At 38.9% G+C, this 19955-nt stretch overlaps 1 protein-coding gene across 1 annotated transcript; it reads right to left on the bottom strand.

The window, feature by feature from the left end:
* Positions 1-293: 293 nt before the first annotated feature.
* LOC311069897 (uncharacterized protein) lies at positions 294-19691 on the bottom strand. Its single transcript, XM_084093454.1, has 16 exons — positions 19569-19691; positions 13607-13707; positions 13340-13469; positions 12927-12976; positions 11365-11473; positions 10813-10971; positions 10597-10714; positions 10409-10470; positions 10169-10294; positions 9629-9708; positions 9386-9517; positions 8725-8918; positions 6170-6299; positions 3574-3758; positions 1791-1970; positions 294-1704 (listed from the first exon to the last, which is right to left on the bottom strand). Exons 1-16 carry the CDS (start codon positions 19660-19662, stop codon positions 1683-1685), a joined length of 1872 nt encoding a protein of 623 aa, XP_083949580.1. The 5' UTR covers positions 19663-19691; the 3' UTR covers positions 294-1682.
* Between the last annotated feature and the right edge of the window lie 264 nt (positions 19692-19955).

Consider the following 19955-nt stretch of genomic DNA (forward strand, 5'->3'; position numbering starts at 1 on the left):
TTTGTTCCTGCGTAGTTACTCATTAATGGCGGAACAGTGTTCTAAAGTCCTTCTTTTTTTATTCTATCTTCATGCATTTTTTATTCTTGTACAACTAGTTATGATTTCTGTATTATTATAAATCAATCTTCTCTTCCTTATTCTTATGATTGGTTTTATTTTGGTGCGTTGGTTGTTTTCCTTTATCAAAACGAAAATAAAGACAGCATTTTTAGGAGACATGTCACGACTAGAGAGGGTGGGGAAGGGCGTAGGCTATTGAGAATCCCACAATGTCTTTCTTTCCTTGCCAGCAGCACTGTTTATGAAAGTTTGTTTGGATTGCCCTCCCTTGTGTGAACAGTTTGTGCAGCTAAATCATGTTTTATCTATATCGTATAAAGTTTGGACGGACACTTCCTGTTGATTGTTTAATACTTCCCATGTGCCAGTACAACCGAATGCATATTTGTTTGCTGACAGATATGACAGTTTTGATGAATGTATTAGTTGTACCTTAGATTAGTGATTATGCAACGTACATTTCAGCTGCCTATGAGAAAAACTGACTCTGTGAACAGTCTGAACAATGGCAAATGAATCATGCACTGTACTTGAACATACTCACACACAGTGTAATTCACTTCCACTATGTCAGTAATAGCAGAATTCCTTTCCTCAAGACTTTCTTCAACTCCCACAGTTAGATTCACATGACCACATAATTCCACCACAAAGGTCAAGAGGTCACGGGTCAGGTCACCTCCCTCCATTTGCGGGTCCCACTTGCCAGTTAGAATGCCCAGTCTCTTTATTAATAGGCTTACAATGAAACCCACAAGGTTGAACCACAAGACCGGATATATGGGGTCCACAAAGGCATCAAGATGTGGGGCTAAAAAAGCACATCTGTCACACTTTGAGTGTGTGTGTGTGTGTGGCTTTCCTTTAACATTGATTTTTGCCTAAATCTACTAAAAACACTTCAAAAATGTCAGGTCAGAGTATAGATTGTGCCCTTCCCGACAGCATATTCCAACCCATATTCCATACCAGAACAATTCTCTTCTGTTTTTCCAAGAGAGAAGTAGGAAAAAACATATATATTTGCTTTTGTTCACAGATTTCTGTGAAACAATGTATGGTTGCTGCTTACAGCTTTTCACATATTGTAATACACTTTAATCAGACCTCTTCATAAAACTTATAATTTAGAAATTCATTTAAAAAAAAAAAAAAAATGTGTTAACATTGTGTTAATACAAGCAAGTGGTTCAATTGTTTTTTACTACACGAGGAATTTTCATGGAAATAAATATTTAGCTATTTTCTACAAGTTTAGCTTTGATATCTATATTCTCATTAATGACAGTCTTACAGGAAGTTTCCCTGCCTTCCATTTCACCACAGCTGCCTGTACAAAGTGAAAGTTGACCTTCATGGTTGAATGCTATTTAGAATTCAAAATGCCTTTTTCCCATGCAATTGCCATTTTTATGAGCAATTTTTTTGACTGACCCACCCATTATTTGAGACTATTACATTACTATCAACCCGAAAACATGAAGTCATACCCTCCCAAAAATTAAACTGCCCCGAAATGACCCAGAAAATGTAATGCAGGGTAAACATATAAACCTTTTCTCTTACAAGGCAAATGTCATTACACTAATAAGTGGGATAAAACATCAGATACGATTTTGTCAGATGTGTTTGACTGTGTTTCTGCAGAAAGACAGGAAAGAAAGTGTTAGCAAAGACAGTGTTTCTGCTTATAAAAAAGTAAGAAAGACTGCGTTTAGTTGGTTTACATTGCTTGGTGTTTCAGCACTTGTATGTCCTGGTGATCACTCAGGGCAGAAGGCTCTTCCTGTGGAAGCTCCTGGGCCAGTTGGCGTAGGACAATAATGTGGGCACTGTGTGTCTTGAGCAGCAACTCCAGCTCGTCCTCACTGCGCCCCAAGACGCTCACTCCGTTTACTTCCACCAGCCTGAAACAGAGACACACACCTCAGAAAAAGAACACTGATGTCATTGCTAACAGGGACATCTTACTGTTTTTTAAAGGGGTAATTTGGTTCCATTGGAAAGATAAGGCAAAACAGTCTACCAACTTAGTAGTTGTGTAACAAATATGTAGTTGTACAGTTTTCGATTAATGATAAGGGAGACCTGGTGCCATGATCCGGTTGCAATAAAGTTGATAAAGGATCAATTTGCAGCAGTGTGGATATTTATTTAGAGGGAGGGTAGGCAATTTCGGAGCGGCTAGCAATAGCAAGCTAGCTTTGAAAGCATTAGATCCCACCTTCCCTTCAGAGCGTCTCCAAAGTCACGCATCATCCAAAACACACAAGACGCCGTTAAATTACATCATGTCTCAAAAGCACATAACATTAAAATAATAAAGAACATAAACAACATGTCCAATATTATCCCGACAAAGTTGGCAATATCCGAAATCCTTGTCCTCGTGGGGGAAATGTTTTGGTCCCCATGAGGAAAACAGCTTATCAATCATACTAAGTGATGTTTTTTTGAAAATCTAAAAATGCAGAATGTTTTCTGTGATGGGTGGGATTAGGGGTTATAATATAAGTTTGAACACATTATGTCTATGGAATGTCCCCATAAAACATGTGTGTGTGTGTGTGTGTGTGTGTGTTGGGGGGGGGGGGGGAGCAATACATTTTAAGAACACACCACGCATGAAATTAAATCTCCAGAATCTTAATTGATCACATAAAAAACAGATTTTAAGCCTGTTAAATTTTGTGCACTTATTATATTTTATTTAAATCACTGTGTTTCTGAAAATAGAAAAGTGACGTTAGCCTTTATGTTTATTTACTGACTGTGAAAAGAATTTTGCCAGAGGTTTGGCAATTAGCTACCAAACACAAGCAGTTACTCAGGTACCTTTCTTCCAGAGGGTGCATATGCTAATTTTTATTAGGTTTTTCCTCCCCCCTCCCTCTGGTCCTCATCCTCCACTTAATTATAATATTATTTTATTTGTGTTTATGTACATGTGTTTGCATGTATAAGGTTATACAGTTCTGCAAAACCCAGCTCAAAAATGTAATACTTAAACTGCAAGCCTAGGTACAGTATTATTCATGTTTTTATTTGTTCCTTGTGCATAGCCACCCACATTTTACATTTCAGTGTTTTCTTGTTATGCTCCCTGTCTCCTACAAATTTCCATAGCAACAGGGGAAAAACACAAGAGCTGATGGAACCTCTGTGATCCTCTCTGCTCTTAAAGGCTGGAAAATTTGGGATGTTTCTTGGCATGTTTTATGAAAGGCCAATTAGAGGCTTAATTCATCAAAACATCCATTACACTGAACTGACCTCTTTGATCTCACATTCTTTCACATTTCAGTTGTTTTAGGACTATGACCCAAAGGTTATACTCGGTGGAAATCATTTAAAGAAATAGACTGCAACAAATGCTGTTCCAATTTCCATTTTAGGGTGAACTGTTCCTTTAAATGTTTCAATAACATTTTGGTGCAGGTAAAAGAAAGCTTGAAGGCATGCTAAAAAAAAACGATTCAAACATTCATAAAATATTTTAAAATCAATTACCTGTCATTCCGACAGAGACTAGTACCCTCAGTGTGTACCACCATCAATCCCTGGCCCTCTACCCAGCGTGCAGAGAAACCATAATGACCGTCTGAGTCTGCTTTCACTTGGGTGGCCACCAGCATGACAGGAGACTGCAAAGAGACCAGCTGAGTCAGAGTAGTGCTCTTCCTTTCAGCTTTCTCCTGCAGGAAAAGAAGAAGAAGAAGAAAACTGCTGAAACGGCATCAGTGAATATCTGGTTGCTCTCCTCAATGAGACACTGCTCTCGTTTTATAGATAGTTTTATGGATCTGTCCTTGAAAAGGTGTGAAGTGTTAAAGCTGACAGCCTCTCTGATCTGACTGTTTCAAGAAAATGGGCCTGATTATTTGTGGAGTAAGCAGAATTTTAAATATTATTTTTGTCACACAGGTGAATTGAGAAAGAAAATATTTCTTGCCAGCCATGAAACTGTATTTTGTATATATATTTTTACAAAAATATATTTTTTATCCTTAATGCCATTTTTACCCCCTTGCGTTTAAATGCATATAGGGGCCAAAATGTGTCACGACTAATGATTTAATTACTGGTATACATGCATGATCACATGAATCCACACCCCCAGACCAATAGCTGAGACAGAGACTGAATAGAGGAAGTGAGTGAAAAGATAGATGCAAAGCGATCAGGTTTCTCTGAACACGCAGCAGAAAAGTCGAGGTGAGGGCTCGAGTCTCCTGGCGTGTGAAAGCCCTGCGGCCAAGACTACTGAGCCTCTCCCCAGACATGGGCACCAGACGGCTCGCTCACACAGGAAACCCCCCTGCAGAATTGCTTAGGAGCCCTGATCACCCCACTGTTTGGATTCCCTAGGGCAGGACGCATAGCTCGGGCCTCGCTCAATTATTTAAGAGAAGCAGCAAAAGGGCAGGTACTTAAGAATTAATCATTTCAGTCCACTTTCATTAGCTCGTAATGTCATCCAGCCTTCATACTAACCTAGTGATGGAGTGAGGTGAGGGAATAGATACTGGACACAGAGCAAACAGAAACTAGAGAGCAAGCTGAACAATGGAAATACAGATTATAACTTGGCAACTGTCTTTTAAACCGTAGATGTTTGGGAAGAACAAGAACAATTGGTTGAGAAACGGGCACACCTTCAGAAATCCCCTAACTCTTATGAGATGGGAGAGGAAGTCGTGCCAAGCCCCGGATTGTAGGATTGTGTTTCGCATGAGAAAGGATTTCGGAATCAGTTAGAAAAGTGTGGCTGGTATTAATGATATAAGTGAGGCACTGTCAGTTACAATATTGGATTCACAGGGCCCTGGAAGGTAGTGTTGCATGCAGTAAAATGGCAACCTCAAGATGGACTATAAATCCCAAACAGAGCCAAAAGCTGCCACAACTACAGTATTAGCCACTGGGCCTCTTAGTGCAGCTCAACACGGTGACCACCAAGACTTCGGAAAGAGGGAACAATCAAAGTGAGCCCAACTACTGGGAGCTCTCGTGCTTGGCCACAATCGCAGTATCTCCACAACCTTTTCCCACGAGAATAGTGAAACCTAATCTGAGTATGCAACCACTACTACATCTCTGGCCTGAAGGGAAATGAAATGTAATTTAATTGAAATAAAAAAGGGAAGGTTAGATAAGGTTTGGGCCATATTACTTAGAGGGGTTTTTCCCTCAAATCCCTGAATTTCAGCTCTAGACCCCACGTTTGCCACCATGTGTTATTTTTCGCTCTATTTTAACAACTCCTCCCTCCCTCTTCCTGTCTTTTTTTGATGCACTGCAGTCACGACGGATTGCAGAGATTAGAGGCGATGATGAAATATTTCCTTATTGTCAGATAATCTAGGGAAAATAAATGTCAGACTGCTCCTTATTAGGGCCAAGGCTTGTATTAGTTCCCAGACTGCTCTGTGGCATGACCTGCGCCTTTCCCTTGATTAGGTCATATGATAAACATTAGCGGCACTGCCTCTTTCCCACCAACTCAGCACCTAAAGACTGTGGCCTGAGGGCGGCAACGTGACACGCTCTTTTCTTACAAAGTCCCGGTCGGCATGTGTCCTTTCATGGCACCTCGTTAGGTCTCTACCGATGAGATGAAAGAGACGCTTTAAAGGAGAATGAAGGTGGGAAAGAATCACCGGTACGGCCACAACACGGATAGTTTTACACTAGTGTTTGGTGTCATCCTGGCTTTTGAAAAATAAGTGGTGTTGGTGGCAATGGCTCACTGTTGTGGTGACCGTCATTGTGAAACGCCATGGGAAGCAAATTAATGATAAAGCTTTAAAGATGGCAACATATATATATAAAAAAATACACATTATGAGAAAAGCTTCAGGACTTCATGCCGCTTAACTGCATTCATTTTTTCCCCAAGTGTTTTTGTATGTCCAACAAAGTGCTTGCATATTGGGAAAAGCCAAGACTGTAATGCTCACATTAGTACCATATGTTCAGCCTCATTAAAATGTGGTCTAAAATAATAACTACTGGCCTGCGTTCACATGTCAGCACTACATCATTTCATACTGCAACAGGAAACTCTGAAAACCTTGAGAAACTAGATCGGGGGTGCCAGTCTCACCTTGGCCTGGGTCTTCTCCAGAACTTCACGCAGGTGAGCCACCTGCCGATTTAGGTGGACCAGTGTGATCTCGTCTTTAAACACCTGGCAATTCAGCCTCATCTTCTCCAGAAGTCTGACCTCTGAAGGCCTGAGGAGTAAACAAACACAAGGTGCTCCCTTGAGCTCTCTTAAAGGTGCACCGTGTAATTTTTAGAGGCATCTATAGTGGTGAGGTTGCAAATTGCAACCAACAGAATTTACGGTGGCCGACAGGAAAAGATGTTGTCTGAGACAGCAGAGAGTAGCCAGTTAAAGCAGAACTTGGTAACTTTTTTAACTTAATAAAACTGTCTGGAAATCATTTGGATGGTTGAACAACCTGTTCTGGTGATATTGGTGACTTTCCCCGCTCCCCCCAGCGTTCCCAGGCGGAAACCAACCTTGCAACTTGGGGACTACCGTCCCGGCAAGATAGAAATTGGAAGTCTCGTGAAAAGCGAGAATGAGCACGAGCGCGAAACACGAATTGCTTTACGGCAATTCGACATAAACACACACGCATGTATGATGTATTACCAGATTACCCACCTCGGTAGACATAGCTCCACACGATACAGTTGGCTTGCTCCGATCAAAACAAACGCACATGAGCAGCGGTAGAGAGGGGGAGGAGGCCGCCGCAAGTGAGTTTTTTACGACCGTGTTGTGAAATATACACCCTCCCACAGCTGTAGGGGGAGCTCGTGGGGAAAACATGCGACAACAAAAGGGAAAATCAGCGAAGAAGTGACTAGAGTTCGCTAGAGTTGCCGAGTTCTGCTTTAAGCAATGAGGTTTCTTTACAAAGATAAATTAGGTTTACTTGATTATTCAGTAAAACTATGTTATTGCAAATATTATTGTTACTTGTTCATCACTGTGTCAGTGTTTTATTTGCTGACTATAGCTAGCTTCTTTACACGAAGAACAACATAGTGATGTCCGTTTAGGGCTACTGTAGAAACATGTCGGCGCAAAATGGCTATTGCAATGTAAGGGGACCTGCGGTGTATGTAGATAAAAATGGGTCATTCTAAGGTAATACAAAAATAATGGTTCATTATGTAAACATATACATTATGTATACACCACTGAAAACATAGATATGTATATGATACTGCATTTCTGTCAACGGATCCTCCAAAATATTACACAATGCACCTTTAAAGGAACAGTTCATCTAAAAATATAAATCATGCAAAAAAAAAAGTCTTTTCTTCACACAAAGCTACCATACAGCTTCAGAAGACTTGGAATATAACGAACAACTTTTATGATACTTTTTCTAGGAATATTATTATTTGGACTTTGACGGTATCTCATTAACTTTAACTATATAGGAAAGAGTGGACATCATCCTATATTTCACAGAAACAAAGAAGCTCATATGGGTTTGGAACAAAATAAATGATGACCAAATTTTCATTTTTAGAGAACTATTCCTTTGTCTTGGATCAGGAAGCTGATCTGAACAGATTTCCAATGTTCTGTCACTTTATATCAAAGATTAGGCTTTTTATTATTGTGTGGCTCAGTCTTAAATAAATGTAAGTGGTCTAAACCTCTTATGTTCTCAGACTTAAATATCTTAGATTAATGTCATCCAAAAACCCTGATACTTGAAAGATTTGTTTGCATTTTTCCTGGGGAAATGGCCAAGCACATGAAGGACATAACGAAACAAAAAACAATAAGCCTTCAAGTTAAGTGGATTATCAGGTAATTAATGAGGACTTGGACATATTGATTTATGATGGTATTTTCTAACACCCTTATCCATTCCTGCTTTCAATCTGTCCAGCTCGAAAAGATGTCAGAATAAATCAAAGGCCGTAAATCGGAGAAAAAGCAGGAAACTACTGGGTGAGACCCACACTGGCTTTTTCCTCAAACACCCTCTCTTTATTTGCACACCTCATAAATTAAACAGGTATGTATTCCCATTTTGCAACAGTAACTATTTGCACATGATAAGGCTGATCCTTATCAAAAATTCAGTTTTTGTGTTCCAATGACAAAATAACATCATGAAACATCATAAGGGCGAGTAAATGATGAAACTTTCTTTCCTACATTGTCAGAACCATGCAGATATTTAATATGTTAAGAAAGTACATTAAACGCTGGCATAATGGTCCAATCATGAGGCAGACCGGGCAGCAGTTTTCTCTAAACTTTAGGAAATTAAGAAAGATCTGTGGACTACCCATTACCATCATCCAATGCAACTTTCAGCACTGACGCCACAGAAAAATAAACTGTAATAGACTGTAAACAGAGCATCAAAAATCACAGGATGTTCAGTCTCAACAAGGAAATTACACTGAGGGCATCCAAAACCCGTCCTGATCATCAGTTCTTCCAGCCTCTCCTTCTGGAAGACGCAACACATCATTATCCATAAAGACCGATGCATTAATGAACAGTTTCTTTCCCTCTCCAATTCCATGTGATAATCCCATATAATTACTCAACTGCTCTGCATTAACATCCAGCACATTCTATTCTATTTTACAATGAGAGGATATACTTACTTATTCTGCACTGGTGCTGTGTTAAGATTGTCCCTGAGTGTTTGAAGGCTCTGTCTCTTCCTCCTCAGACAGTCCTGGGCTTCACTGAGATGCCTCTTCACTTCCAAGCTGTCTGTTTGCACTGCATCCATGTCCCCCTCCATCTTCTTCAGCTCTGAACAGAAGGCCACCAGTCCATGGTAAAGCTCCTGAACCTGATAATAATACAGACATAGATCAATTAAAAGCAATAGAGGAGAACAGGGTTAGTTGTCACATTTTTTCCCTCAAGGCAGGTTTATTTTTGAAAGTCTATTTCTGTGTAAGAAAATACCTCTGTTACGGATACACTGTTTTTGCCAAGGGAAAAAGACACACAACCCTGCTCCAAAAGTGTACTCAATGATACTGAAATTTTAGTCCTAGGATACAATTCACAAGTATTATTCTTATTCATGAGAGTTTTGAACTAGAAACCAAAAATAAATCCACTACTAGAGAAAATAAGCATTTGGTTACTGGACTTTTGACTCCAGTCAAACAAGATAGTTAAAAAAAGATCAATCTAAAAAAGATAGTTCCTGGTGTGACAACTAGCCCCAGTTTTCATTTGAATAAAATGGTGAAAGACTTTTCTGGTTTTATTTTGTCTTCCTCCAACAGGACAACAGAGAATATTTACCTGTATGATGACGTTTTGAAGGGAGGCCACCTGTTGGTTAAGCTCTCGAATCTTGCCAGTGTTGTTTAGCAGATTCTTGCTCTGAATATCGTCAGCGGCACAAATATTATTTGGGGAATCAGGACCGTATTTCTGTGTTTTGAGAGGTAAAAGTTTACAAAGTTTAATTTGACCTACGTTATGTTTGTGTGTTTTCATTGAATCCATTGAAATACTCAGCTTAAAACATGCAATTCTGTCTACCTTCCTACATAAGTGAAGCTCCATTAGTCTTGTTTCTGAGCCAGGCAAATCTCCAATCTGCTGCTCAGGGGAGAACTCATCTGAAAAACGTGGAAAAATAGAGACGGTATGTAAAAGTAAATTCACTGTGTAAATTCCAGAGCACTTACAAGCCACAAGCCATATATGATTCTCTCCAAATGCAAGACTAAATGGCTGATCTTTTCCAAAGAAGACAAAAGAAAAAGCCCTAAAGATAATACAATAAATTGAGCGCAAGTCAATTTATTTTGTGTATGTGTGCATAATCCCCAAAGAAAAAAATAATGGCACATATAAATCAGTATATTAAAATCTTTTTTTACTGCAAATAATATACAAGTATTTGCATTGACTTGATAGTCTAACACCAAGTGTTGTCGTCATCTGTGATATTATATAAATTAACAACAATTTGTAAAATGTCTCCAATAAGTTCTTCTGGCTAAAAAGTAGATCGTTGTACATATAAAAAGACAACATTTGTAAATATTGTATTCCTTTTGGCTTTTATATACAGACCTTCATTGCTTTTCATGTTAAAGTGATCTTTGTCTTCATTAATTCCCAGCATCCTCAGGCAGGACTCCATTACTTTTCCCACACTTGTGTCTTTGGGTGTCCTTAAGTGAACAGTACGATCTGATGCTAAATCAAAATCGCAGACAGATATAGGCAATTGTCAAAACCTTGAAATTAATTGTAAAAAAATATATATTTTGAACTATAAGATGGGATAAAATTGCATAGGCAGAATGGTACCATTGACTGTGATTTCAATGAGATGTGAGTTCTTCTGAAATCTAGCATTTTGCTCTTTCTGTCTGTGAAAGATAACATGACACATATTCAGGTCAACCTCTAAATACTGTTATGAACATAATTCCATTTTGGTAACAAGTAGTGATAACACATCATTTTACATTCTACAGAGAGGAAGGACGCTCTACCTGAATTTGAATGAGCATTGGTTCATATTGATGCTGCTAACTTGAGGAGAAGATTTTGACTTGGTCATGGACACCAATGCCGCTGTGAATTTCTCAACATTGTGTGGACCAAACCTTTCTTTTACGGGAGAGAAAACAAGTTCAGGTTTGCTTCCACAACATACAGACAAAAGTACTGGAACTCAAACAGTTCATGTTATGGTTGTGCAATGGTACCCAGGAGGGAGTTGAGTCTTTGGGTGGTGGCGTTCGGTGGGTGTAACTCATGGTAGATGGCAGACAGCAGCCTCTCTCTCTCCTCCAGATTGGACAATTGAAGGATTTCAAGGGTGTGGAGATCAATAGAAGCGATGTGAGATCCACTGAACTCTGCCTCTGTAGGTTTTGATCCACCCAAAGCCACAACATTATTATTAACATCTCTTCAAACTGTTGCTTCTGATAAATAACACTAATGGATCTCTAAAATAGATCTTTATTGGTTTGAATATTCAACAAATAGGCACTGCAAATCATTAGCTAGAAATGGTAAGAGTCTCTGTGGTGTTGTATTAGCTAGTAAATGTTGTTTTTCCATCTCTTTTTAAGTTGATGCATGGAAATACTTCTTAAAATGATGCAATAACTTAAAAGTGCAAATGAGTAATACATAATCTAAACAGTTATTGGTTTGTGGTCTAAGCATTTGTCTCTTTGAATGTTTGGCGAATTAAAACATTTAAAAGGGGTGGGAAAATGACAAAAACAAATGTGCAAACTGTACTTTACCTCTAATGAAGGGCAGGCATTTCTGTAGACCAATATTACTAAACCACTGGCAGACCTCCTCCGTGTTCAGCTCTGCTAAAGTTTTGGCACTGTACCCATTAGAATCCTGCTGAACACAGACAGATACAGACAAACTCACAATACATGATACAAATGACTTTTAAAGTTCGCAACATGTATGCATGCAGACACATTCATCAACTAGAAATAACAGTTCATGAACATACTTCTGCAGAGTATTAAAGGACAAATCCAGTGAAAAATGAACCTGGGGTTAATTAACACATGGTTACCGAGTCGATCGTTCCCTGCGATGCGTTTTCATGAAAATCGAATGTATAGAGTTTTATCTTTAAAAACAGATTAGCTCATAACACTAGTATATGGGGCACAGAGTAAGTAAAAGTAAATCGCTAGTTAATACCACTAACAATGCTCAAAATAGCCTCACACTAACACGGTAGCATAATGAGGGTCCCTACATGCAAACCGAAGCACTGAGAACTTTGTAAGTGTACAGACAGTTTAATAAGAAGATACTTTATAAAGACAGTACATTACGCGTTTACATGCAGGAGCCATCTTGGAAAACAGTCTCGACTAATCGAGTCACGAAGGGCGTGCTAAGTGAGCTGGTTGATAGGAATTACGTTTGTGAAATCTAACGTAGCACGGCGTTCGTGGCTCGATTAGTCGAGACTGTTTTCCAAGATGGCTCCTGCATGTAAACGCGTAATGTACTGTCTTTATAAAGTATCTTCTTATTAAACTGTCTGTACACTTACAAAGTTCTCAATGCTTCGGTTTGCATGTAGGGACCCTCATTATGCTACTGTGTTAGTGTGAGGCTATTTTGAGCCTTGTTAGTGGTATTAACTAGCGATTTACTTTTACTTACTCTGTGCCCCATATACTAGTGTTATGAGCTAATCTGTTTTTAAAGATAAAACTCTTTACATTCGATTTTCATGAAAACGCATCGCAGGGAACGATCGACTCGGTAACCATGTGTTAATTAACCCCAGGTTAATTTTTCACTGGATTTGTCCTTTAACGCAATGGAAGACGTGTCCACACAAAAAAAGACCAAGTTAGAACATTCCATCATAAAAGACAGAAAATAGGACTTTAAGAGTTGTTTTGTTTAACCATGGAGAATTTTCAGTGCTCTTATGAAACGCTGCATGAGTGTATTTGCGTATACCCTAAAGCTGTGGATACTCTGACTACATTAAAATGTGGGTTATTTTCATGTGAAACAGCATATAGTTTTACAAAATGGCTGTAGTTTGCAATTCTCATCTAGACAAAAAAGCCAAGTCAATGGTGTTAAAATATGAGTGTATTTTCACAATTATGTAGAAATAAAAAAATCTGCTACTGTATGTCTGTTGACTTACTTAGAGCCTGAAATCATGATACATGAGACAACTTACACAATGTTATAATGAAAATAAATAACTTTTTAGAATAAGACCTGGTAACTGAAGCAGAAAAGCAAAAAAAGTTTCCAGAATATTTTTCACAATCTTGCACACAAAAACAGCAAAAAATGCCAATACCTTCTCTGCACTTTCTCCGGTGTGGTCCATTGACTGGGGAATGTAGGATGCTGGGAAGAGAAAAATAACATGATCACTGCCATGCTGAAAAGACTAGCTTTAATTTTTATGCTAGTTTATGATTAGTGCTAGTTTGGGGTCTTGCTTTTGTACCCGCACTGGCATATTATTCAACCAGCAAAACTTGGTGCTCGTGAAGCTTATCGACCAAAAACTTTCTGGTTACCCTAGTTAAAAGGCCAAGTGGGAAGCATCTAAAACACAATACTAGAGTTTCTTTTTCAGCAGGGTACTCATTTTCAGACCCGTTGTTTTCATATGAGTCATCTAAACAATAAATACAATAGAGAGAGCATACTACCCTTTGTCATCCAAGCAATGGCTTATAATACAAAGTCACATCACGTCTTTACCAACAGTTATCCTTCTTTGACGTGGGGATTCTTCATCTTCAAGAATTTCATTTTGCCTTTGGCATGTGGAGTGAAAGGTATGACTTCTCGGCACCGTATCGCCCAAACTACAGGACCTAGTGGCTAGTTTCTGTGACAGGATGACAAAAAAGAGCATTTGTACATGTTTAGTGCCTTTTAAATGTATTCTGTGTGAAGTATGGATTATATTAATGTCTATTAATTAATAAACGTTTCATTTACAAAAGTAATCCCAAGTGATTTTACCTTTTGGTGTGTTAGCATGCTTATTTTACTGCTCAGCGGTAGTAGCCTTAACTCTTCCTTTAGCAACTCATGGCTGCTGGCATCCTTGTTGCTCAGGTCATCTAAATGAGTAAAACAACACATCAACAAGATGTCAGAACTATTAGCAGATGATTCCTGAGCTGATGGGAAAGAACTTTTGGATCCGGAGAAGCCCTAACTCTGTCTGGGTCAGTGAGTCCATCTCTGGGAAACAAAACAAGTAGAATTTCAAGCTAACATGGGAAAAATTGGTCCCAAACTCAAGTCTGGACACTCCAGAACACCATATTTGGTGTATTGTGCTCCATGGAACAAACTTGAAAGCTTGGTTGGAATTTGTGTCAAATTAATAATGTCAGCCGGAAACAGCTACTTAATCTCTGTATGCTAGTGCTAATACTTGAGCTAATAATGTTAAGGAAGGAATGAAGGCGTTTCTTTTCATATACGGGCTATGCAGCATCAGTCATCAATAATTTATCATAAGCCTCATCTGCGCGCTCTGTAAATAAATGCAAACACACAGCAAACCACACTGGAATACTGTGGGATGTTGCAAAACTGGGTTGACAGTGAAAAGGACAAGCGAGGAACTGTCTGGCCAGTGGCATAGTTTAGTGAACAGTGACATGCTATGTTTTCCCACAGACAGCAGACATTCTAACATTCCCATAACCGCAATGCTTTTTAAACCCCCTCCCCTTCCTTCATAAAAAAAGCAGGAAAAACAAACAAGAGCTGGGAATTGACACACTGAAATGATGGTCTTAAGTCCTATCAAAAGCCCACTGTCTGATCCCTGGTGATTCTGCATAATAGGGAATAGTATGTGTTTGGCATCGGTGCCAGGTTTGTACATTGCCTGAGGAATATTACTAGTGTCTTTTATATAGTGAAATATTAAACATGTAGTAAAACATGGTGGAGCGGCTGACCATAGAGATAGGACCATAGAAACCTATAGATCTGTCAGTATTGCAATACTCATTAATTACTTTCATCAAACTAGTTCTCAAACAGAATATGGACAGAAGAATATATAGTATATTAGCCCAACAGGACAGCTTTGAGTGAACAAGAATGTTTAAAAAGCAGTTGCAAATGTGAACACCATTAGGTGACAAAGCAAGTAAAAGCAAAAAAAAACATCTGGAAAAAAAAGTATCCTGGTTTCCATTAAAATATTTAGCAGCACAAATGCCTAGTTCTGTCATGAAACTCTAGATGGCACAGGCTGATGGGGCCTTAACCCAAATTGATGATATTCACAGCGTTAACTACTTGGCACAAGTAGATTGGTTCATGTCACATCTGCAGTCAATGAGCTTGCTGCTCAACATTTAAATGGCTGGTTAAACATGTAGACATACTCTATAGCAGTTTGCAGCGTGCTTTCAGAGTTTGTCTAAAACGCTCCACCTTCCCCAGCTCCACCTATATATATCTGCTATGGGTAATTGATATATGCTATTTGTGCAGCAGCAGTGTGTCTACATACTCACAGCAGTATATCGGCGTATGTATTGGCAGTAGCAAGTTCCTGTACTTGCTCTGCAGCAGCAGCAGCAATAATCAACAGCAGCAGCAATTCAGCAGCAGCAGCGTAGCAGATCTAATTCACCAAGACCAAATACATTAACATGCTCATGTCCATTACCATGCAAAAAATATCTTGAGAGTTGTCATGATAGAAGTGTTTTCAACACTTTTAATGACAAATAATGTTTCTGGAGTACCAAATCAGCGCATATTAGAATGATTTCTGAAGAATCATGAAATATGTTCAACATAATTATCTCTAAACATCACAGATAAACTGAGCACACACAACAATAACTCCTCTCTCTATATCTGGATTTCCTTACTGGCAGACCTCAGACATTCGGGATAGGCAAAAACTGGTCCGGCACCATCATACTGAGCATTAGAGCCCCACAGGGCTGTTGTTCACCCTGATGACTCACAAATGTACTGCCAAACACAGTACAAACCACATCATCAAGTTTGAGGATGACATTGCAGCGGTGGGCCTCATCAGCGACGATGAGTCATCATACAGAAAGGAGCTGGAGCATCTAGTAGACTGCTGTTCAAACAACAATTTCTCTCTAAATGTTGACAAAATAAACGGAGACATCGACTCCACAAAGTCCCGCACTGACCACCTCCCAAAGCACATCAATGGGTCTCCAGTAGAGATAGTCAGGATAGAGATGTTTCTGGGTTTGCACATCACTTGTACCACCCCAAGAAAGCACAGCACTCTCTGTGCGGTGAAGGATGAGGGCAAACTTCCCCCACCAATCCTCACCACATTCTACAGAGAAACAATTGTAAGCATCCTAACAACATGGTTTGGAAATTGCAATGATTTAGACCACAAGGCCCTGCAATGCCTTGTAAAAATAGCTGAGAGAATTATTGGAAGCTCACTCTCACCGATATCAGACATTTACCACAAACGGTGTGTGAACAAGACCCAGAGCATCACATAAGACCCCAAATGTCCCTACAATGAACTCTCTGCCCCCTTAAAAAAAGGCTTACGTGAGTATGGGGGCCAACACAGAGAGACTTTGCAACATTTGTTCCCCCTAAAGCTCCTCAAAGCCCTGATACTGACTTCCTCCTCAAGGAGAAAGAACTGCTGCATTGAGACCAACTGATAAAACTACAATTAGTGATGCACAAAAATTTCTGGGGAAAAGAAGTTCACTTTTTCACAAGTTTTTTCACTACTTTTAACTACAATTTTTCACTACAGCCAGCCCTCACCACAACTTAATTATTATAATCATAATTTCTACTGTTATTAGTGCATTATTTACATAGTACTTTCAAGAGTAACAAATCCATTTGCATGCTGTTTGCACAGTTATTCATCATGTACAACACATTCACAAAGCAAACACAATTTGACAGATTTCACAAGCAACTTAGTATTCTTCATTTGGGATCTCAGCAAATCAGGGCCATTCTTTTATTATTTAGCCATGATCTTTTAATAATACATGCAGGCATCGCTTTTAAATAAAACTACATTTATCACTGGCTTTCTGAATGCAGTAAGACTGTGATGGTAGTTGTGCCAGGCAAATAGGGTTGATTTTGTGAATAAGAAGCAATTTTTGGCTAAACTTAATTCAGTTGTGGACAGTGGTGGGAAATAAGTTTCAATAACATGTAAACTCAACTCAAATACTTTGTTTGGTGGAAACTCAATTTGGTAAAGTCATGAATCAGACACGTCAACTTCAATTTAATCTTTTGCAGTAAACTACTAGCTAGCAATAGCACATGTTAGCATGCTATTTGTTAAAATTGTTTGTACTTTCATGCATGGCATTTCCAGTAGAAGCACAAGGACAAAAAAAATAGTACATTGGAAGTCTTCAACATAATTGTAACATCTAACATATCAGAAACATAAAGGAACACTGAACACTAACAAGTGTCACCATTTGTTGATCTCAAAAACGAATAAGATATCACTTAATTTCGTATATTTACACTCCCTATTCAGTCCCATGAAAAGCATGCCTCAAAATAGAAATCCCTTGCCCAGTTTTACTTATTGCCCACAAAAATTATGTATGTAGTCTCAAATGTAAGAACATAAAGAACACAAATGTATTTAATTAATTGTGACAATGTTTAAGAACTGTTCTGCAATACCTCACATTAGGTACACTGAACAACCAACTTGTTTTTTTGTTCTTGTTGATTGTTGCGCACTGCAAACTTGATAAAATTATATTTAATTTCATATTTCAATATGGCTGTAATGACAATAAATGTAATTTGGCAAGCAAGAGGAAGGGAGTGTGACTTCAATCAAGTGTGATTCAGTTGTGAGATTAAATTGACCTTTAAATTGACATTCAGAATTGGTTCAACTTCATGGACTGTGTGAAACTGTCCTATTTAAGCAAACAAGATACTTACAAAAAATACAAAAGCACAAAAGATAATGATTTCAAATGGGAGAAAGTGAGACAGTGTTTAGTCCCCAGACAGAGCTAAAATGGTCTAGCAAAGGACAGGAGGCTTTCAGAAACTGGGCCACTTCACACGGTCGGTGAAGTCGGCCCTCTGACAGCCTCTGGTCGTTCTAGACAGTGAACAGGAAGAGGATATGTGCAGAGCCTGTCCCGAGACTGCAGAGAAAACTCAGTAAAGCCAAGGACTTAACACAGGTCAAGATCTGAGGAAGCCAAAACCAGATCTCGCTGCAAGAGAATAACATGCATATGTGCTGCAGTCCAACACATTCTCCTCCTTGCAAAAAGCCAGTAAATTGCAAACTGGATTAATGGAATACCACATGGCCAAAGGAGGTAGAGGTACAGATATTCAGAGGATCACAGCAAGAGAGGCCTTTGGGATCGTGGGAAGTATCTAGGTCTTTCCGCCCTGCCAGCTGTTTCCCCAGTTTCCACAGGGCCCCCGATGCACTGTGGACCAGTGTGAAACACAGCACCAGAGAATACAGTGTCCTCCAAACCAAGCTCACTGAACTTTCAGAAGAGTGAATTATGAACAAACACATTCAAGTGTTAATCGATTTAGGGCTTTACTGTAAAACACACCTGTGTGTTGTCAGCATTTATTTACAACTGGCAATGGTGTACTAACAAATAGAAGTATAACAGACATTGAGACAGACTCATTCATAGAAGATCTGTGCAACTTCTTCAAATGCTTGGAGCAACCGTGTGAAGGTTTTTGACTGGAATACAATGCTTGGGAACAGGTCATATGGCTTCATGCTTGGGATAAATGTGTACAAAGGCCATCCCTCACCACAGCACAGACACCATTGTCCTAAAAAGATTACCCCTTGGTCACAAAACAGCACCTCAGTGGGTGTCGTTTCTCTAGAACATACAATAAACACCTTAGTTTTCGGGAAGGAGCAACAGCTCACTTCACTAAAGGGTCTAAATATCTTTGCTGTGAGGAGTTGCTTTTTGCATGATGAGACCTGCACAGTAGCATGTCCACCCACACCCTCTGAACTGTGCCCTTTCTGCTGAAAACCACACCTGGATGAGGACATGAGGCAAGGCAAGAAGAGTCATGATAGGCAAGATTCAGCATTTCAGAAAAATGCGTCAATGATGAACTATTCAGACCGTCTAAGATTTCTGCCACATCTTAAAAATTGCTAAGCACTAATTAAAGGGTACATGATATAGTTGTGTTACATACCAACCTCAAAATATTTGTAGATGTGCATGGGCCATTATTTTTATGTGATTAGGTTAAAATACCCAACATTTCCGTGTCTTCTCTTTCTGGTGATATGTCACATTCCACAAATTAAGTAGCTAGTATTAAACATCAAATGTTGGTATTGTCCCTCCTTAAAATGGGGATTTAACCATTAAAATTGATATTGACAAAAGTTTGACATAATCAATTTAATTTTTGCTATTAATACCTATTTAAATATTCATATTTGATTCATTGTAGTAAAAAAATGCACTCTATTTTTAAAATTAACTAATTATAATTGCACAATTGTTACAGTTTTTTATATTTTAAATAATATTTAAAGTCATGAAATAATTTGCAAGCCCATAGAAATAAATGGTATGCACCTACCTTCACTGCAAAAAAAAAAACCCTTTTCAATTTTGTACTTTATTCGTAAAAAGTGCCATATATGACAGCAGGAATATTTGTCAAGCTACAACAATCAATCATACTTTGATGTCAGTTTTGACAACAGTTAAACATAAAAAATAAAAATATTGAGTGTTTATAGAACTATATATAGAACAAAAATACTATATATTACTATATTTTACCATACTATATATAGTACTAACAAATGTGCACAGGACCTTTTCAGATTTAGAAGTGACTATTCAAAACTATTTCACTACAGGAACCGAATACTACTGTGAAGATTCATCACAAATCAAAACAGACTCACCCAGATTATGTTCAGTGAACTGCAGCAAACTGATTCCAGTATTGAGGCTTCCTAACAATGCAAACAAACAAGTAACTACTTCAGAATGTATCATGGTAAAAGCAAAACTTCACTCCAGTCTTGTACAAACGTGCCAGTGGGCTCATCGCACTGCTGACGCCTCTTACTTTTTCTTGGGTATTCAGGAAGTGGGGGTACTTGAAAGGAGCTGCGCAGGAAGTGAATTGTAGACTTGTCCACGCTGTTCTTCTTGGTCGTGTCTTCCTCTTGAGGCTCCACCTGTGGATGTTCTTGAGTTTTGGTCTCACGGTTACCTTCAAACTCCACGTCTTGGTCTACTTCTTCCTCGCTTTCCTGCTCTCCTGTAGCAGCACTGCCGATACTGTC

This window comes from Abramis brama (genome assembly GCF_963993115.1).
Source record: "Abramis brama genome assembly, chromosome: 19".
Classification (NCBI taxonomy): Eukaryota; Metazoa; Chordata; class Actinopteri; order Cypriniformes; family Leuciscidae; genus Abramis; species Abramis brama.